The sequence below is a fragment of the Eriocheir sinensis genome, chromosome 56 (genome assembly GCF_024679095.1).
Source record: "Eriocheir sinensis breed Jianghai 21 chromosome 56, ASM2467909v1, whole genome shotgun sequence".
Taxonomy (NCBI): domain Eukaryota; kingdom Metazoa; phylum Arthropoda; class Malacostraca; order Decapoda; family Varunidae; genus Eriocheir; species Eriocheir sinensis.
Window position 1 is genome coordinate 4,546,355 of NC_066564.1, and position 21,705 is coordinate 4,568,059.

General features: G+C 40.0%; 1 protein-coding gene across 2 annotated transcripts in view; it reads right to left on the minus strand.

Annotated features, from left to right (window-relative positions):
- Window positions 1-1,573: 1,573 nt before the first annotated feature.
- LOC126984184 (glutathione synthetase-like) overlaps window positions 1,574-21,705 on the minus strand; it is a 29,668-nt gene continuing 9,536 nt past the window's right edge. Inside the window, exons 5-13 of one of the 2 annotated variants that reach the window (XM_050837659.1) lie at window positions 16,872-17,002; window positions 6,576-6,618; window positions 6,335-6,408; window positions 6,007-6,171; window positions 4,032-4,185; window positions 3,750-3,854; window positions 3,411-3,524; window positions 2,917-3,074; window positions 1,574-2,495 (exon numbers count right to left, since the gene is read on the minus strand). In XM_050837659.1, the coding sequence (XP_050693616.1) occupies window positions 2,369-2,495; window positions 2,917-3,074; window positions 3,411-3,524; window positions 3,750-3,854; window positions 4,032-4,185; window positions 6,007-6,171; window positions 6,335-6,408; window positions 6,576-6,618; window positions 16,872-17,002 (1,071 nt within the window). In that variant the 3' untranslated portion in view covers window positions 1,574-2,368. The remainder of the gene's footprint in view (window positions 2,496-2,916; window positions 3,075-3,410; window positions 3,525-3,749; window positions 3,855-4,031; window positions 4,186-6,006; window positions 6,172-6,334; window positions 6,409-6,575; window positions 6,619-16,871; window positions 17,003-21,705) is intronic. The other variant, XM_050837658.1, reaches the window with a different exon arrangement.

Here is a 21,705-nt window from a genome sequence, read left to right on the forward strand (position 1 = left end):
GATTCAGAGGATATAAGTATTTGGGTATAAAGCTAGTTAGGGGCACAGCCAATCTACATGTGAAATCATTGCTCATCTCTATTACATTAGCCCTTGAGCCTGTGGTGGGTAAGAACCCAGCACCCCGGGACACAGGGTCATGATGACGTATGGGTTACAGTTTTGGGTATAAATTTGGTAATTAACAGGAAAAAAAATTGAATTACATAACTGCCTTGATTACTAAATTGTTATACATAAATCATTCTTACTATTCAACTATTATCAATATCATACTTTTTGCCCTGAATGATGTATGATTTATCACAGGAATCATAATATAGACCAGTTCAAGTAGAAAATGCCATTCAAAAATGAAAAATAAAAGTCCCCATCATTTATCTTAGCAAATGCCATACTTAGGAATTCATGCATATGTATGGATGGTTATGTATATACCATAGTCAAACAGATTGCCAACAGACATTCATTAACCCGAGAAAAGCGATCCCAGGGTTGGAGAGAGCCATTGTCAGGCGACTGGTTGACTAAAAAACTGAGTCTCTCAGAATTGGAAAAACAGTACCTCGGCGCCTTTGGAATATTGGAGCGCATAGGACAGTGAAAACCAAAATGTTCTAAACCTATTTGTATGGCTTCAGATGAGCCAATAGGCTTTCTGTTGCCTGCATTTTCATGTTTCCATGTCCTCTCAGCCTCGCATTCTCGCAGTTAAGAAGAGATCATCTCTATCCACCTCATCAAACTTATTTACCAACTTATACAGCATGATCAGATCTCCTCTCTCCCTTCTTTGTTCCAGTGTCGTCAATTTCATCTCCTTCAATCTGTCTTCATACGTCATATTCGAGAGTTTTGGAACCATTTTAGTTGCAATTCTCTGCATCCTTTCCAACTTTCTGATACCCTTCTTTTTGTGAGGCCACCACACAACTGCAGCATATTCAAATTTTGGTCTTATCAATGTTATTATTTTCTTCATCATTTCTTTGTCCATAAAATGGAATGATACCCTTATATTTTGCATCATCCTGTAGGTTTCTCCAAATAGCTTGTTTATGTGCTTTTCTGGGGATAGAGTGTCTTGCATCGTTACTCCCAAATCTTTTCCTTCATGAACCACCTTTAAGTTTTGTGTGTGTGTGTGTTGTGTGTGTGGTTAGTTTTGAATTTAACCTGGTAGCAGCGGGGATCATGTTTCTTAATGGTCCCTCTAAGCGAGAAAAATGAGAAAAAATCACCCCTCACACAAACCATTTCATAATATATATCAAAGCATTTGTGATCAGATTATGTATCATCTATTTTGGGGGGTTTATATCATGGCACAAATTTGGGCCGTCGCTGCTACACGGTAAAGCCACAAATTTGGCCCGTCGCTGCTACCAGGTTAAATGGCATCCTGTCAAATAGCCACAAAGAATGCTGGGGATTGAAAATAATAAAAAAATAAAAATATCATCCCTCTAAGCTAATGTGAGACACTGTCTTTCTCTTCACTCTTTACCTAATGCAATACTGACCCTTATATCAAACACTTCCATTTACTTTAGAGTGATATATAAACTGAACATGTGTGTATGATATTTATTAAAAAGCAATCAAGATGAAAATATGTCAATAAATCCCCTTGCTTATATACAAATCATAACAGTGTTATAAAATCAAATCTCATAACAATTTTCATGACATCAACACTAGGTGTCTGTATGCTGGCCAGAAAAAACAACTTTTGGCAAGAGAAAAAAATAAATATTTTTATTATGAAAACATTCACATAATATAACTCAAACACCAGTCAAACAAACAGCCCCAGTACTTTTGAATTTATTGTCAGAGATGTTGATGTTGTTATTTCTGATATTTCATCATTGTATTTTTTTTTCTACAAATCTAATGGCCATATAGAAACACCCACAGTTGAGTTTCACATATATTACGTATGATGCAAATCTCAATAATATAAGTTCCCTTTACATAAAACCCAATCATTCTAAACAAAACAACTGCCTAGGAACAACCATTTACTATTTTCAAATGAAACAACTATCAAGTAGCACCTCACATACACAGGTAGAAGCAATACAAAGAACTTTCTTGGATTTTCATGGGGAAAAACTTTGACTCTCTCTACTTTAGGCCTCATGGTGACTTGCTACTACTATCTACAGCTTAGGTTTTCAAAATACAAATGTTTTTGAAGCAGGTATTATCACAGACATGTAACTAAACTGTGTAAAAAATATATTAGTTGTATTTCTCATATTACCCAAGATAATGAGTACTTCATTTATCAAAGTATATATTAACAAGTCACATACCTACCATACACCCAGACTCCTATGGCACTACAGTGAAGTAGTCGAAATCAATCAAACAGAAAAACAGAGTCCAAGGCTCCAAGACCAGCTGCCACACCCCCTTCGTTGACAGAAGAGAGTTTGGTCCGTAGCATGTGACCGGCAAATTTGCTGAACTGGATGTCCTTGGCAGTTCTGTTTGATGGAAAACAAAGGAATAGCTACTTGAGTGGTTGGAAACAGCTGAAAGACTGTTGACTTGAACAGAGCAGCAGGTGAGACATTTCTACATGATCTAGAGACTACTTGCTTGAAAAGAGTACTACACAAGGCATAACTTCAGACACAGGGAAATCAATTAGAGATTACTAATGAGCTAAAAATCAGGCCAAAATTCTAATGACATACACAACATCACCTGGCTTTTGAGCCCATCACACTCATGATGCAGGAGTGTGTCACCTGGCCTCTAAAAGTTAAACAAAAAACTAAGATGCAGGTGCTACAAAAATTAAACAAACACTATTACATGAGTGTGCCCACAGGAGTGCAGCAGGGACAGATTATAGGAAGAGATACAGGTTTAACACGGAAGACTGATTTCCAGAACTCTTACCCAAGGACAGTGCCAAAGATGCCAAGTTCAGACACCACCTGTGCCAGTTTGACAGGCTCATGTGCTCGAATAAGATAGTTCTCTTGGATAGGTGGACGGATCCTATCCATAAGGATGTATGCTTCTCTCTCTTGGGAATCTCTGATCCGTTCCAAAACCTAAAGAAAAAATAAGAAAAGACTGGTGTACAAGACACTTAAATAGCGATATGATGAAACTGAGATGATAAAATGTCTGTATTTTGCCAGTTTCTAAGAGCATCCTGAAAGGGGTTGCCACAGCATATCTCAACTTTCTTCCTACTCATACACTTGTACCTTGACAAACAACTGGCAGGCCTCAATAGCCTGTAAGTGAGGGTCAGTTTCCTAAAACTCTTACAGATGATTTTACAATATGGTTAAAGAGTAACAGTTCTAAATCTATAAGTCTATTGGCAAATGAGTTAACATAAATAAATCTTAAACATAACTATGAATAATTTAAAAGATTACCGTCTTAATCTCATCCCCATATATGTTGTTGCCGCCTCCTTCGCGTTGTGGTTTCAGGACATATCTTTCTGGATTCTTTAATGCCATCTGGATTGCCTGATCTCCCTCTGGACCCTGAAAAAGAAGTTATACAATATCTCTTCTTTGGACTTTGGACTTTATTTCTTCAAACTATTTACTGTCAATCCTCAAGTAAGGTGATCAACTGACAGATATACAAGGGCAGCATTCCTTTAACTTTAAAGAACGGAAGTAGGTTACATGGTAAGTAAAAGAATGATAATTTCTGAATACAACAATATCTGCCTACTTTAGCACGATTACGGAGTGTGTACTTACCATGTCCAAAGTGTAGAGGCCTGTAAAAAGCTGACTGACTAACTCTGCCTCAGACTCAGAAAGGAACCTGTTCAGTACACCAGGGCGTGCTATTTCTTGCTGAACCTGAAATTAAAATCATCACTGTAACCCTCCTCAGGCACTGGAAAGGAAATCCTAATACTAATTCCTTCTGGAGCCGTAACAGTGAAAACTTTAGTATTACACTGTTACGCCTTGCACTACATCCTAAGTCTGTGGCCAGCCTGGTGATTTTCAAATATACAGGTGTGACAGGCTTACCTTCTTTGTACCTGCTAGATGATAATGAATACTTGGACTCTTTATTGCTCTTGATCTCTCCACAGTGAGCCTGGCTTCCCACTCCGCTTCACTGTGGTATTGTCCGGGCTCATAACCAGCACGGAAGTAAACCACAGCAATCTCATCGCCGTCACTAAAGAGGTTAGAAGTTATTCATATAATCATTATCATCAATACTATAATTCCAGCCTTAACCCGTAAACTGCGCCAGACATCTTAAGATGACACATGTTCTAAGGTGGATATTTATATTTCCCGCGATGCCAAAGTATATTCCAATGAGTCTCGTGTGGCAACATCATCCCTCTTTCGCACCATGTAGTCACCATCGTCATATTAGTTGCTCTTTAGAAGTCATGGAGAGTAGAAGTATGCCATCTACTGATGCTAACCAGCCCCATAGCTCCTGCGGTCGTGACTGAGGGGGAGGCATGGGAGGTGGTAAAAAGAAAGTATTGGTAAAGAGAAAGATTGTAGTAGACAAATCTGAAAGTGACAGTGATTCAAATTGTATTCAACCATCAGATTCAGCTGGTCTGAGGAAGCGTGTAAAGCGTAAGCACATTTCTGGCCCTCAAGGTCTCGGACGCGCTGCCTCTCTAACAGTACAAAAAGTTACTAGCCACAGTAGCCAGCCTAGTCAGTCACTGACACCAACAAAATTTTAACAAAGCTAGTAGACCCTGATGAATCACTGTCATCACTGTCCAATGATCCAGAGTGGCAGAAAGATGAGGAAAACAACAGTGGGGGTATGGGAGAAGACTCAGCTAATGAACAGAGGGAGGGGTGTCAGCTGGTGTGGGAGAGGAGGGGGAGGCAGAGGGAGAACAGGAGCCTCAGAGATGCGAGACATTGCATACTCCATTCGTCTGGTCTGATGGATCAGACTTTGTGCCAGACATTCATAACTATGACAGGAATACTGCTGGTGTGACTAATGACTGGCCTCTTGATAATGATGCACAAGAGGTTGATTGTTTTGAAACTTACATTGATAAGCTCTCCTGCTTCTTACCACTGAAGATGGCAGCAGTGTCCACCAAAACTGTCTGGTAAATATACATCTTTCGACAGCAAGTGTGGGTTTTATTCATATCAAGAAGATCATGTCAATGTGATTACAGAAGCCCCCCGCCGTTCGCGGCCTCACCGTTCACAGATTCACTTATACGCGGGTAGGGTATTTGTGACACCCCCGCTGAAAGCGGATGAAAAGTCGCGTTTATCATCCTTTCCTTTGAATGGTTGAATCGTCTGAGGGTGGATGGTGAATGTTTGGAGTGGCGCCTGAAAATTCCTCTGCAGCTGCTTTTGTGCAACTGGGGGAAAATCCACAAATGTGTGAATCCACAAATAGTGAACCAATGAGTATGGGGCAGGTGCATTTAAAATTAGAGGTTTTTAGAATATTTCTAACTCAACAAGGTTTCTGGGTAGGCGGTCAAGGGCAGTGTGATAGTACTGGACCCACATTAAGCTGCGTGATGGACCACGGTTCCTCACCTCCTCACTCCACTTTTTCAGTCACCGCCGAAAAACCCTTAAACTACCCACACCACATGTCTGAAGACCACACCCATCAACACAGACTCTAGAGGAAGCCGCCAAGATCAATCAAGAAGAGTCTGAGGGGGCATGAGCCAGCAATGGCGCCATTATAACAAACGCTGCTCACGTGCCGCCAGGGACCATCAGGCCCCCATCAGGCCTCCCTGCCTTGAATAATCAGCCGGAAGACAGCCCATCAGCCCAGATGCCAACAGGAAAAAAAAAAAAAAAAAAAAAAATGCAGCTCCAAATAAAGTAATTTCCATTTATGTTGCAAAGTGCCAGTACTTGAACCTGAGTAACACTAATACTGACACAAAAGAGGAAAAGTAAGATAAATTCAACCAACAAATACAAGTAGGACACACAAAACTATTATGAACAGATGAGGGAAATAACTTACATTATCAATCTCTTGTCTGGAGTCAGGTGTCCCCGTTGGCTTATCTGCGTCAGGTTGCGTCGGATCACTAGTATGTCCGGCCGCTTGCGTCGGATTTCAAACTCGTGGAAACGCTGGTCACAGATGTTGTAAGTGACGTCTTCCACAACAAACAGTATAACAGCTCTGTGGGTGAACAGTGTATAAAAAATGTCTTTACTCCTGAAAAATCAGTTAGTTTGAAACCAAAGGATCTATTCAATAAAAGATTACTATGCTCTATTTATAAGAGCAGTTTTGATTTTTGTGAAGAAACATGATTGGCCATGACAAGCTTTTTCTCACTCACTTGGGGCAATCGTAAGCTTCCCAGGCTGCGATCATTCCACCACAGAGTCCTGCAAGAGCATCATTTTCTGGCAACTGCAACAATACAATGAAATACATGCAATAAATAATGATGAAGCTCTGACCAATTCAACCATCATCAATGAATTGATGAAGTATTTAAATAATATTCATTTCTTTACATTTGTAACAATTCAAATGTGAGGCAAGCTGAAGTATAGATTGAACAGCAAACCACTTACATGACCAAGCAATTCTGGCTTTCTCAGCTCTCCAAGTACATACCTGAATTGATTAAAATGAATATTAATATGAGACATTAAAATTCAGAGTAATCATCTCACACTAACTTCCAGGTAACTAATAAAAAATAACTATGGTAGATTGATAGTTGCTCTTAAACATAAATAACATTAAACATATGGCTTATCCATTAACATTCAAGGAAGAACCACTGATAAAAAAATCACATCATTCACAGAACAGGTCCATAAAACAAATGAAGCATACAAGTGTCTGCTTATATACTGCCTATGTACAGAAAATTAGCATTACATTCATTTGCTAGCAATTTCAATAGGGGGGGGGGAGAGAGAGAGAGAGAGAGAGAGAGAGAGAGAGAGAGAGAGAGAGAGAGAGAGAGAGAGAGAGAGAGAGAGAGAGAGAGAGAGAGAGAGAGAGAGAGAGAGAATCTTTAATTACTCAAGTACTAACACTTATTTGTACTACAAGGCCTTACAAAAAGTATGCTTATCTATGCAAAATTTAATTCCCCCAAAATAATGGCATGAGTGAAAAATTAAATACATGGGGATCAAAACATAAAGGAGCGGGTGAAAAACTACAGTGGATTCTCATTTTATGTCTGGCAGGTAAATTTGAGAATATGAATAAAAACTACTTCCAGATAATTGTCCTATTTTCAACTCTGTCACTCCACCAATAACCCACTTCCCAACCACACTCAGTCTCCACCCTTCCCACTTTCATCAACATATCCTGCAACACAAATATTCCTTTATAATTCCCAAAACTTTCCAATGTATGCATCCTGATCATTTCTGGATTTTAATTGCCTTGTGCTGGAAAGTGTTGTCAAGAACTAACCCCTCTTAACAGACACCCACAAGGTATCTTCCACTCTCAGTCACTCCACCAATACCCCACTTCCCAACCACACTCAGTCCCCACCCTTCCCATTTTCATCAACATATCCTGTAACACAAACATCCCTTTATAATTCCCAAAACTTTCCTAACACTGGCCTAATCCTCCAAAAATCCCTGCATCTCAATCCTGCTTTTCGCCCCATATTATTCACTAGGGCATCGGCACACCACTCCAACAGCTCGGTGGTTAAAGCTCTGCGCTGCCTGGCAGGTGGAGGTTTCAGCCCTGCTTAGGCCAGGATCTTTCCGCTGACAAGGAGTGGTTACTGTCCTCCCTCGAGCAATGGGGGATGAGGTGTGGGGTGTGTGAAGGACATGGCAGTACCCAGAGATTGACTATAATGAGCCTTGCTAGCAATGAGGAGTCCAGCTCGTGATCAGGCCATGGTGAATTACACACCCAGGTATCCTTCATGATTCCTATCTTACCCGTCATCCACACTCTCCTTGATTCATAACACCCATACTCATACACTTCCATCTATACTCTTGGGAAGACGTTTTTGCACTTCCTTCCCTCTTCCCCTTTCAGTTCCTGCACATATAACTTCTTAGTCTTCCCACAACTCTTTTCATCAGCACTTCTACAACCCAGCACACCAGACCCTTTCAAGTGTGTATCACTAATACCTAAGATGTCTACCTTTCCTTGCCTAAATGATTCTTTCATTTCTCTGCTCTTACAGTCTTCATTTTTTTCATTCACTACAAATTGACAATGAAACAACACTGAAATTCCATGAAGATTGTAAGAGACATACATGCAAAAGGATGAACAAATATTTGAAGAGGCACAAACACAACCATCAAGTGGTGGTTCCTAGGATGCATGGTAGGCATCTCCTTGCACTACATACACCTGCCGGGGATGAAGGCTTGAGCATATTGCATTTCATCTGGAGGATCCAAAATCAGCAGAACTGAGGCTCAGCTGTTTTTTTTTTTATCAATTGATGGTTAATTGAGCCCAATCAAAATCGTCCAAGCGTGGTTGAACTATTAAAGAGGCAGATAAGCTGGAGTTCAGAGAATGGCTACTCTATCAAAATACAAGTAAATATACTACCAGAAACACAGATCATTATCAAGTCTAAATCCAGACACTATTACAAATGAATATATTGCTGGGTGGTGAATTGTAGATGTGAATTTTGAAAAGTTACAACAGAGTTACATAAGAACATAAGAACGTAAGGAGTCTGCAAGAGGCCGGTTGGCCTATACAAGGCTGCTCCTGTAATCTTAACCCCACCTTACCTCACTATCCATGACTTTATCCAACCTCTTCTTGAATGTATCTATGGTATTGGCACCCACAATATGGCTGCCAAGCCTGTTCCATTCATCCACCACTCTATTGGTAAACAAATTCTTGCCTATGTCTTAGTTGAATCTGAATTATCTAACTTAAAACCATTGCTATGTGTCCTACTTGGTTCTTTTACAACCAAAACCCTATTGACATCTCCCTTATTGAAGCCCTTCATCCATTTATAGACTTCAATCAAGTCTCCTTGCAACCTTCGCCTCTCTAGAGAGTGGAGATTTAAATGCTTCAGCCTGTCTTCATAAGGCAAGTTTCTTACCCCTGAATCATCTTTGTCATCCTCCTCTGTACAGACTAACATCTTGATATCCATTCTATAGCAGGGGGACCAGAACTGAACTGCATGATTGAGATGAGGTCTAACTAGTGCTAAGTAAAGTTTGAGGATGACTTCAGCGCTCCTATTACTTACACTCCTTGAGATGAAACCCAGTACCCTGTTTGCACGATTTTTACCCTGAATGCATTGAGCCCTAGGATGGAGGTCAGTGCTCACTAAGACTCCTAAGTTTCTCTCACACCCAGACCTGCTTAGAGGAGTGTCATTTACAGAGTAATTGTGTGAGGGGTTATTCCTACCTACACTCAGAATACTACACTTCCCGGCATTGAATTCCATCTGCCACTTCCCCGCTCAATCATACAGTCTGTCAAGCTCATCCTGGAGAACGCTAGCGTCCCTGTCTGATTGGATTACTCTACCGATCTTGGTATCATCCGTGAACTTACTGACATCACTACTAATTCCTGTGTCCAAATCATTGATGTAAATAATAAAAAGCAGCAGACCCAGCACCGACCACTGTGGGACTCCACTCGTAACACTGCCCCATTCAGATTTTTTACCATTGATTTGCACTCTCTGCTTCCTACCACTAAGGCATGCCCTAGTCCAGTTCAAAACTTTCCCATCTACGCCGTGAGCCTGTAATTTTAGTAATAGCCGGTGATGAGGGACTTTGCCGAACGCTTTACTGAAATCTAGATACAGTATGTCATAGTTTTCATCTCTGTCAACTGCCTCGATTACTTTAGTGTAGAAGGACAACAGGTAAGTAAGGCAAGACCTACCCTTCGTAAAGCCATGCTGTGAGTCATGAATTAAATTATGCTTCTCTAGATGGCCCTGAATGTTCCTGGCTATAAGTGACTCCAGCATCTTGCCTACAACTGATGTTAAGCTAATTGGGCAATAATTTGAGGTGGCTGACTTATCTCCCTTTTTGAAAATTGGCATCATAATGATTATATAAATAAAAACAATTGCAAAGTTTATATTATCACACAATCACAATGCATAAACAGAATTATGTTGAAAAGAGCTCACAGCCATTTATATTTAACCCGTAAACTGCGCCAGACATCTCAAGATGCTATGAGTTAGACTGCGCCAGACATCTTAAGATGACACATGTTCCAAGGTGAATATTTATATTTCCCGCGATGCCAAAGTATATTCCAATGAACCTCGTGTGGCAACATCATCCCTCTTTCGCACCATGTAGTCACCATCGTCATATTAGTTGCTCTTTAGCAGCCATGGAGAGTAGAATTATGTCATCTACTGATGCCAACCAGTCTCATATAGCTCCTGTGGTCGTGACCAAGGGGGAGGCATGGGAGGGGGTAAAAAGAAAGTATTGGTAAAGAGAATGATTGTAGTAGACAAATTTGAAAGAGACAGTGATTCAGATTGCATTCAACCATCAGATTCAGCTGGTCTGAGGAAGCGTGGCAAGCGTGAGCATGCTTCAGGCGCTCAAGGTCACAGACACGCTGCCTCTCCAACAGTGTGGAAAGTTACTAGCTAGCCTAGTCACTCACTGACACCATCATCACTGTCCGATGATCCAGAGTGGCAGAAAGATGAGGAAAACGACAGTGGGGGTATGGGAGAAGACTCAGCTAATGAACAGAGTGAGGGAGGGGTGTCAGCTGGTGTGGGAGAGGAGGGGGAGGCAGCGGGAGAACAGGAGCCTCAGAGACGCGAGACATCGCGTACTCCATTCGTCTGGTCTGATGGATCAGACTTTGTGCCAGACATTCATAACTTTGACAAGAATATTGCTGGTGTGACTAATGACTGGCCTCTTGATAATGATGCGCAAGAGGTTGATTATTGAAATTGACAAAGTGATGTTTCCTGTGGTATATTTTGTTTGTTGTAACTGGAATGAATAATTAGTGGCAAGAGAATGTTCAGACGTGACTGTGCCGCGTGTCATCTTCCCTCTGCCACCGTCCTATCTACCCCGTCACTACCAGCGCTCCCAAGGTTGCCTCATATCCGCAACCTTTATCCCGCCACCATTGCCACATTAAGTGAATTATTATTTTTTTTGCACTATTTCGTGCTCAACATGTCTCTCTTGGGTGTTGTAATACTAAAAATTGTTTTCCACCAAGTTATTTTTTTGCCATTTATTGCACACCCAGGAGCTATTCCCGAATCTTAATTGCGCAGTTTATGGGTTAACTAAGTATACATGCTTGGTATTATTTCTGAAACAATGATTTAAGGAAATTGTCCTGTGCTATTTCCTTGCCCATGATACACACATGAAAACACTCAGTTCAGATAAAACTCAAATGTTCATAAGGCCAGTGCTGCAACACTACTATTCGTAAGCAAGCAATCACTACAACAAGAGCAACAGCTATGAGCACTAAGGAATGAGTGAAGAATAAAATGCTATAAGACTACATTCTTAAGTCTTTCATGACCATTCCAGAGTGTGCTCTCAGAAGCCCTATATGGAAATTACTTACAAACCTTTTAATAGTTCCTAAAGTAAGGACATAAATGACTCCTTACTAAATAAAAGTTGGATTCATAAGGTGCTTATATTAGCACCAAAGCCTAACTTTGAAGAGGTAACAGCTTTTACTAAGTGGTGCAAAAATTTCACGATAATTGAAGTGCGATACCAATGTCCCTCTATTTAAACTTAACGCGTGTTGCAAAAATAATAATGGCAACAAGAGAGACTAGATACATGTTGTGCTTATTGAATGCATTTATGTGAATAACATCTGGGTTAAAAAATCAAGTGATTGACAGCACACATGCTTCGTCATTGTTTAGGGAAAATTATAGAACACCAAGCAAGTTTCCTTGCATTTCTATTCACTGTTTGATTAGGAGACATTTAATAATGGAAGATGGAATAATCACAAAATTAAAACAATCATAAATTAAAACTTAAAAGAGGAAAAATCATTCTTTGAATGTTTTCCTCAGACTCAATTAGTAAGGCTTTATCATCTGTAAATCTTAAGTTATTGAGGCATTCACCCTCCATCTTACTGCCCCTGTTATCACAATAATTTCTTAAAATTCTTTTCACCAAGCTGAAAAAAAAAAAAAAAAAAAAAAGTCAACCTGCCCAATGATTTCCTAATTGGAATTTTCTTGCTTTCTTGTGGAGTTTGGTTTATTGGGCTCAGCTGTTTTTTCTACAACTTGTTTGAGGCTGTGGATTTAGTAATTTGTTTAGTATCCACCATGTCCTGGCTTGGGCTTAGCATTGCAATTATTCTGACTATTTTGATCTTAGTGAAAAGCTTGCAAGGGGAAGACTAATTAGGCTTTACCTGTGGCTCTGAACCCTGAATCCTTCAAGAGTTTGCATTAAGCGAGTGACCAAGCCAGAACTTCACTCTCTTCATATTCCCTTTTTGCTAGACTTATACTCTTTCCTCCGGCCTGCCTCTGTATTTTGCATTCTTCAGTCTTATCAACTCACTCTGCCAGTCATCTTCCTAACATCCCCTGCTTTCCTATCTGACTGGAGACCTTTCTTAAAAGAGTTGCTATTCTGCATTCTCATCACATTGCCTCAGTGAGTTATCTTTTACCCATCCTACCACACGGTGCTTTACATTTTTTGGCTATTACATCCATACCATTGTGGAGTGGTTGGTGAGGCTGTTCAACATGTGTTTCAGAGTGGGGGCTGTCTCCTTGGAGTGGAAGAGTGCATGTGTAGTGTCACTGTACAAAGGTAAACGAGATAAGTATGAGTGTGGTAGTTTTTGGGGTATCAGTTTAAGCGTGGTTGGCAAGGTGCATGGGAGAGTATTGATTGATAGGGTCCGATGGAGGACAGAGTGTATGGTTGGTGAGAAGCAGTGTGGGTTTAGAAGCGGCAGAGGGTGCATGGATCAGGTGTGTGAGAAGTATTTAGGTAAAGATAAGGAAGTGCTCTTGGCCTTTATGGACCCGGAGAAAGCCAATGATAGAGTTGGTAGGGAGGCATTATGGAGTGTAATGCGGATGTATGGAGTAGGAGGTAGGTTACTGGCTGCAGTGAAAAGCTTTTATAGGAATAGTAGGGCATGTGTGAGAGTTGGTAAAGGTGAGAGTGATTGGTTCGAGGTGAATGTGGGGTTGCGGCAAGGTTGTGTGATGTCACCATGGCTGTTTAACATGTACATGGATGGAGTAGTGAGGGAAATGAATGCAAGAGTGTAAGGTGAGGGCTTGGCAATGGTGAGCGAAAATAAAAGGGAGTGGAAGATAAGCTGGTTGTTATTTGCGGATGACGCTGCCCTTGTGACGGAGTGTGAGGAGGGACTACAAAAGCTGGTGACAGAGTTTGGCAGAGTGTGAAAGAAGAAAGTTGAGAGTGAATGTGGAAAAAAGCAAGGTTATGAGATGTGTAAGGGATGCTGATGGTGGCAGAATGAATGTGAGGCTGAATGGGGAGCTGCTGGAGGAAGTTGAGAGCTCCAAGTATCTGGGGTCGCATGTAGCAGTAAATGGGAGAGTGGATGTGGAGGTTGGAAACAGAGTGAAAGAAGCAAGTAAATGTATGGCTGTGTGAAGGAGTAGTTGTGCCCACAGCTCTGTATTGGGCTGAAACGTGGAATGTGAGACAGGACGAGAGGAAGAGGTTGGATGTGTTTGAGATGAGGTGCCTGAGGAGTATGGTAGGTGTAACAAGAATGGACAGAGAGAGAAATGAGGACGTGAGGCAGAGAACGGAAGTAATGAGAAAGCTGTCTGAAAGGGTGGATGAGAGAGTGTTGAGTTGGTATGGGCATATGGTAAGAATGGGTTAGGAACGTCTGACGAAAAGGGTGTGGAAGGCTGAAGTGAGTGGGGTGAGAGTGAGAGGAAGGCCTAGAAGAGGTTGAATGGAGGGAGTGGAAAGAGCAGTGGGTGTGCCAGGTCTGTCAGTAGAGCAAGGAAGGAAGAGTGCAAGAGATAGGCGTGAATGGAAAGCAATTGTAGATGGGTAAATGGTGATGCAGGAACAGGGGGTTGCCTTACACTTGAGCCTGCGCAGGTGGGGAAAGTGTGAGTGGGGTACGGTGGATGAAGCGGTGGGGGTAAACCAGTTTTCGCTGTCAGGCCTCACTGTGGAAGGTTCCAGGTAATTGTGCTGTATGTGGCCCGTGTGTGGTACAGGAACGGTGAGTACCCTTAGGCCCCTCGGGACTAAGTTGGTATGAATGGTTGTGTGGGTGTGTGAGTGAAAGAGCATCTGCTGAGAGTGGGCTGCCCCCCTTGGAATGGGAGACACTGGCCAAAGTCTATAGATAGATAGACAGACATCCATACCATATCCACAAATTCTCATTATTTGCTCCATTGCACTTCATCAAGTTTTCATTACTCACGCCATCCAACTTTGTCATCCCTTCTCAATTATGCATTATACAACTGCATACTTACTGTACAATAAGTACTCCTTTACATAATCTATAAGTGGCTCAAAAAGCAACAAACAAAATTATAGTACAAAAAAATTACATCTACTTTGAAAGCAAAAGCACATAGCCTGAAAAAGTTTTATTTTTAAGAGTACCACATGCATACTGCAAACTTCAAAAGCCATTACATTTAAACAATAAACAACAGCTTTGTAAACCAGACTGCAGGCATGATCAAGCTTACCCCAAAGATAAACAGTCATGCACCAAGAAAAATCATATTTGTAGTCCCTTTCCCAGTCCTTCTCACTGTCCAACATTCATACTGATACAAAAGTGGCAACCTAATGTGATGTATCGTAAGCTGCTGATTTATGACAAGTATCAGGACCCTAACGTTATCTAAAAGAGGATATCAAAATAACTTCCTATGATAATAAATCTTCCATTAAACTGACTCTTGTTGGTCCTTTACATGATAATACAATAACTCATCACATCAGCCTTATCTTACTTGCTGAATATGGTTGAGTGCTTTCGTGAATAGAAATGTAAAACGAGTTCCTTGTAATAGGCTGAGGAATTTGTTACTTAGAAAATATGATGAAAATGTTATCAGGCTCAAAAAATCAACAGGGCACTGAATCCTGTTTAAGTGATGAACGTGGCCCTGAAAACAGTTTTCTGAACATGTCACTTTTTCCCCCAACAAAGCATGATCCTCAACCTCCTTCCCAATCTTGATAAACAATTCTACTGTTGTGGCTCTCTGTATGTAAGTTTAGAGCTTTGATAATAATATTTCTTAATGATATTTTAATGTGTTAGTCAAATTCACGGAGTAGCACACAAGCAAAAGCTTCTGTAAATCGTGGTTTACTAATTTACAGATCGTTAAATGCAAACACAGTTAACTACAATCATTCATATTTCTCTCTACAGCTCTGATGTCCCGTTTCCTCTGAAAACTTCCCTCCAAAGGGTGGCCACAGTAAAAATCTCTCACTCTCTGTTTATAGTCATTCCTTTCAGCAACATTAACACCTTCCCTCCCAGCTTTTTCTCTCATTCATCTTTTAACCTTATCAATACAACCCACATTACAGGTGGTATCCTTGTCACGCACCCCACCCTCCTATTAGGCTTACTGTCACACACCATCTTAATGAAATCACCCTTCTGCATTCTTATCACTTGCCCATACCACCTAATTTAATTGCCTTGTACTCATTCACAAGGCTCATTAATCCAGTAGCAGCGGGGATCATGTTTCTTAATGGTCCCTCCAAGCGAGAAAAATGAGTTAAAATCACCCCTCACACAAACCATTTCATAATATATATCAAAGCATTTGTGATCAGTTTATGTATCATCTATTTAGGGGGGGTTAAATCATGGCATAAATTTGGCCCGTCGCTGCTATACGGTAAAGCCACAAATTTGGCCCGTCGCTGCTACCGGGTTAATTTCAAATGATGGAGTGTAGTGTATTGTGATCTCTGAACTCTTTGTAGTGGAAAAAAATGGTGGTGGAAGCAAGATATTGGCAAAACTATATAGGTGAGCTTTATAGACAAAAAATAAAGAGGATATATGATATAATCAAGACCCTCATACTATATATGATAGGACACTGATTTAATATGAATTAGGTACCAGAGAAACAAAAAATAAATAGTAATGCAGCCTAGATTTAATAGAGGCAACAATAGTAAAGAATATGAGTACAAAAAATATAAAAATGAATATGTAAGAATCTGCAGAGGAAGAAAAACATATGAATAGTTTATAACTGTAAAGATGAACCTAAACTGGTTTGTGTTTCTTAAAGGAAAACTGAGGCGCAAAGAAGGACTCGACAAACTGAAGGTAGATGAGGAAGTCTGTAACGTGATTTGTCAAGCTAAAATAATTATGAAAATTTCAAGTTGGATTTTGCCAAGGCAAGAAATTTTGTGGAACAGGAGGGAGTGAACACAAACCAAAGGACATAAAAGTAGTAGCAGGAAGTGCATAAACTACTGGAGGATCAAAATGTATAGAATGCCCCAGTACCCGAGGGTACTCTAATGGCTAAAATTAAAAAAAAGTACACAAATAACTTGATTTTTTAAATATTAAAAGAATTCATATAATTTCTTATTTCTGTCTTATAAATATATGCAAACAGATGATCACAAGGTGGTATCATTCTGCAAAATTTAATTAAGGGAAGCACCCACATTGCAGTTTTGATACCATAATCTTTTTATAGTTGATTCAGAAAAGAATAAAAATATATATTCTGTTGAAAACGAATATCATGTGATGTGATTTTTTCTCAGACTTAGTAGAAATACACCTTAAGGCTAGCCCTTTGAAAGTGACGCCCACAATTTTCGTACCTATGCATTAACGCAATTCTTGCAGCGAGGGCACCAAAGCTTGAGGCAACTGTGTTTATCTCAACCTGTTGGGCAATCTGAGAAGGCACACTGTAGAAGTAGTCACAGCGTAACATCCCTAAGGAGTTCAACTGTAAAGAGCATCAACACATCAATAAAAATTTTGAAACTATACTATTATATTGCAGAGTAACATCCGCAAAAGCAAAGTAAACCCAAAACTAGTCACGGTAGCAGGGCATCACATACCCGCAGATGGAATGAAAAAGAAAGTATTGCAAAGTTCTTGATCAAGAAGCCTCTTGAAGCTGAGGGACTGTAAACTGATACACCACCATGAACAAGACTTTCTGATTTGATAGACTGATTGCAGGTGAACAATATGCAGCCACTTTCATATCAAGAAAGCTAGAAATCATCAGGGAATAAGGCAAGCATCAGCTTCACCTGAAGGCTTTTCAAAATGATATCGTATTCACTTGTTTTTTCCAAAGATTACAAAACTTAATTTCACATCTTAACAAGTTGAAAATTACAACTTTTCTAGGTATGCAAAAAACTTGGAGCCCTTTGGATTCATTTAGAATCTAGGAAGAAAACTGAAGGAATATACCAGGAGTACTGTATATACCTGGTGGTATAAGTAAATGAGCCTTATAGCCAGACGGTATTTGGCTTCTAGTTTGTGCAACCCAACTTTACCCCAATTAGTGTTGTCTTATTAATGTCCATTGCATTTTACGTGGTTACAATTTCTTTCCCTTCCTAAGTAGAGAATAGATACTGTTGTTAAATTTTGCGAACACATATGTATATGGAAAAAGAGGGTAGCATATTAAAGTCAAGCTTACATCCATGTATTTGAAAGCAGGAAAGCTTTTTCGAGAGTACAGGAACAAAAAGTTCCTTTATTTCCCATTTCAATGTATAGAATCCAAAGCAATCCTATCTCCCAGTCTGCTGCCCCAGAAAATACTTTTAGAAAAATGCACCTAGAGAATGTTTTATGTTTCCTATATTCTACCATTTTATAGTATTCTTGTCATGACTTGCTGGAAAACAAAAACTGAATAAAAATATAAACAATATGAAAAATACCTTTGAAAATTTTCTATCAAGCATGCAGGGTTCCCCATGATGACTTAAATTTAGAGAACAATTAGGAAGAACAAAGGACATACTACAGAAGGAATCAAGAGGCTTTGCAGCATTGGCATGGTAACTATGACTGAGGGCAGCAAGCATACAGTATACCGAGGTGAGAAGGGGGAAGATGCAACTCCACACTAAAAACTACTAACTTAATGGCAGAGGCAATGCATTTCCATTCAGTGAATAAAGAAACCAAGTACACAAAGCAGTACTTAGGGGAGGGACAAGTAGCTGCAAACACATGTACGGACACAGTAACACCTGATGTAAAGACATATAACATGGCCTTCCTTTTAATGTACCAACATCAAATTAACTTGTACCATTACTTTCCATAAAAAATTATTCAGCCAATCTCACAAGCCCTAGTTGGAGCCCATGCTTGACGGACATGTATTACTGACAGCCTGTAATTTTTCTATCATCTCCATATAAATTATAAAATGTTCATCTGTATGGGATATTCCTATTTTCTGTATTTTCACCTGACTTAGGCACAACATTTCATAGTTTTATATACACACACATTTAATTAACAACTATGATAGGAAAATGAATGATGAAGTTATTTAGCAATTGCTTGTAATGACCTGCCTTGCTAATTAATGTACAACACAGGAGTCACCACCGTCACTGTCATGTTACCAGCCTCTATGGCTTCTTGGTACCACACATGATAGCACATAACAGTCTTCACTGTTATACATTGTGTGCAAGAACAATTTGAGTGAGGTTCTTGTTATCATCATGGTGACAATACTGGTTAGACAATTTTCTTGGTGACAAATTGAAGTGCATTAATCAATCAGTCGATCAATCAATATAGATATACTATGGAGGGTGAATCACCTCACCCACCCTATGATGCCAACCCCCAGGGTCCCTTTCTATGCTAAGTATCTCATGGCAAAATCCATTGACTTGTTCAAGCCATGAGCATTGTGGGTGCCTCCTTGGCGTCCTCCACAGAGGATTCTCTCTTTGAGAAACAACCCAGCGAGCAGGGTTGACTTCTGAGTAGCATGCCACATGCCCATACAGCTTGAGATGATGTTCACGGACTATGCAGGTAATGCACTTTGTCTCAGTTTTACTGCATGACTGCCGATATGACAGTCATTCCAGCAATATCTCAGGATTCGGAGTAGACACTAATTACCAAAGGCATCAATTTGCCTCTTCAAGTCACTATTTAGTATCCATGTCTCACAGTCATAGAGTAAGCCAGTGAGCACAAGTGACTTGGAGATCTGAATCTTTGTCCTTCTGCACATAACATACTTGTGTGTACAAGAGCCCATGACACCGTGGGCTACATGACAGAGCTCTACGTCAGTCCTGCTTCCCAGCAAGCTTAGCAGCACACTACTTCTTGATATTGTCCAGCTTCTCCCCTGAGGTAAAATCAATCCTTGATCTTGAGCATTCTTCAGTGCAATTCATTGCAGCTCAAAGAGTTTTACATTAGAAGATATTCCACAAATTTACAGAGTTCTCAAGGGTACTGAGCCATTGAACCAATTTGACTGTCACTGCATACTCAGGGGCACATGCAGTCTTTCGGTCTCTCAAGATGAAACACAGCATGGTTAAATCTTGAGATTCTTCTTGATCTGACATGAAGCTTGAGTGCTGCAACTACAGGCCTCTGATCAGTTAAAAGAACTCTGCACTCTGGCAAACCCTGCAGTTCTGCAGGATACTCCAATCTCCTTTGCTACCACTCCTGCACTGCTGTACCATATCCACTGGTGCAGCTTTGGTCTTTGATACCAATAACATGCAATTCTCAAGCTCCTGAAACTTGCAAAATTTAGAAGGACAGGACTCTTGGCATTTCTCCTGCTAGAGCCAACACATTAATCAATAGCCAGCTTTCTCAGTACCAGTAGTAGCATTCAAACTGCCCAAACAATGAATGTCCTGAAGGAGGCATTGGTCTAAAAAGAAGTTGAGTTTGGCACAGAACACCTTTCCATCACTTTCACACATCTCTGTAGGAGCATACACTGCAAAAAGAGATATGGTATATTGTACTCACAGAGAACTGTAGGTGTGTGGGCTGTGAGACGAGACGAGTGAATGTTGATGGATGCAACAGAAATGGTTATCACTGCTGAATAGCATATTAAAATCATTCAGAAAAAAAGTGTTACCCAATGGAGTGATACAAGTGTAATTTTTTAGTGGTACTTCCAGCTGAAGCTTTACCAGTTGCATTAAAAGTATAAGTATACTATGTGGCAATGTACTCACATAAATGCACATTGTGCCCTGCTCACATATTTTAAATTCTTTCTAGCATACATTGAATTCTTGGTAGAAATATGTTACTTCCATATACATGAATTTGCATATACTGAGAACCAGGAGTACTGTTTTCTGTATGTTGTTTCTTTATTAGCTTCACTATCATCCAGTCTATTTCTCGACTGCTGCATATATATATATATATATATATATATATATATATATATATATATATATATATATATATATATATATATATATATATATATATATATACAGTCAAGCCTCGGTTTACGAGTTTAATTCGTTCCAGGATTTTGCTAGCACACCAAAACACTCGTAAACCAAACCGAATTTCACCATTGAAATGAATGTAAATCCCATTATTTAAATAAAAATAATTTTCCATGTTATTTTATCCAGAATTAAAGTAATTTTACTAAATAATAGCAATAATAAATAATATAAAACACAAATCAATGTGTTACAGTTTTTACGGAGACTCCCGCAACCGCTAATTACGCTCGAGGTGTAGGCTTCGCACCGGGGTTTAGAAGCCACAGTTTCCCTATTCTTGAGGCACCGGAACCATGTATCAACCGATGTATCGTCCGAGATGGAGGGTGAACAGTAGTCACAGTCACGTCCAGGAGGGCATACAAGCCGCCGAGGCTCGCACCCCACTCCTGTTGCTAGCAAAGTATCTGCCGTTCCTGTTTTTTTCTTTGCAGCACCATCCCTTTTAACCATCTTTCTTGGGGATATTGTTAAAGCACAAAGAACGCACACAGTAGTGCTGAAAACACTAAGATCGCGCAGCAGAGCACAAATACAATCGGACATGAGTGCATGGGTATTATCCCTCATTCAATGTTTGAATGTCACGCTGCTCCAGCATACCAACACTACCGAATAAGGCGCCTTTATTTTGTTATGATCGTCACCAGGTTGGGGGTCACCGATGCCACAAAAACAACGACTGTGAAATCGGATCGAGGTGTTGGTAATGCCTGTTACCTTGATGGTAAGGCCTTTGGTAAGGGAGCGAGCCCAATGATTGTGAAATCAGCTCTGAATGAATACTAGCAGATGTAGCAAACACTAATCAAAGCTGACAACAAGCCTTGATCACATGGTACTTCAGTATCCGAAACAAGCAAGAAGACACACCACCTGCTTTTGTTTTTGCTAAAAAGATGATGATCTTTTTGAGTATGGTAATGTAGCCCCCTAGGATTTGGGCAACAAATTTGAAGGTTTCGCTCAAGCGGAACATCCTCCAGAATGATGCAGTGAAACATTAATGATTTTCTTTCTTTCTTTCTTTTTTTTTTTTTTACATTTCAATAAAGTTTGTATCCCAGCTTTTATGTCATTACAAGAGCATTCTTTACTCAAATTGCTACACAATGAACAATTTAAAGATAACAAG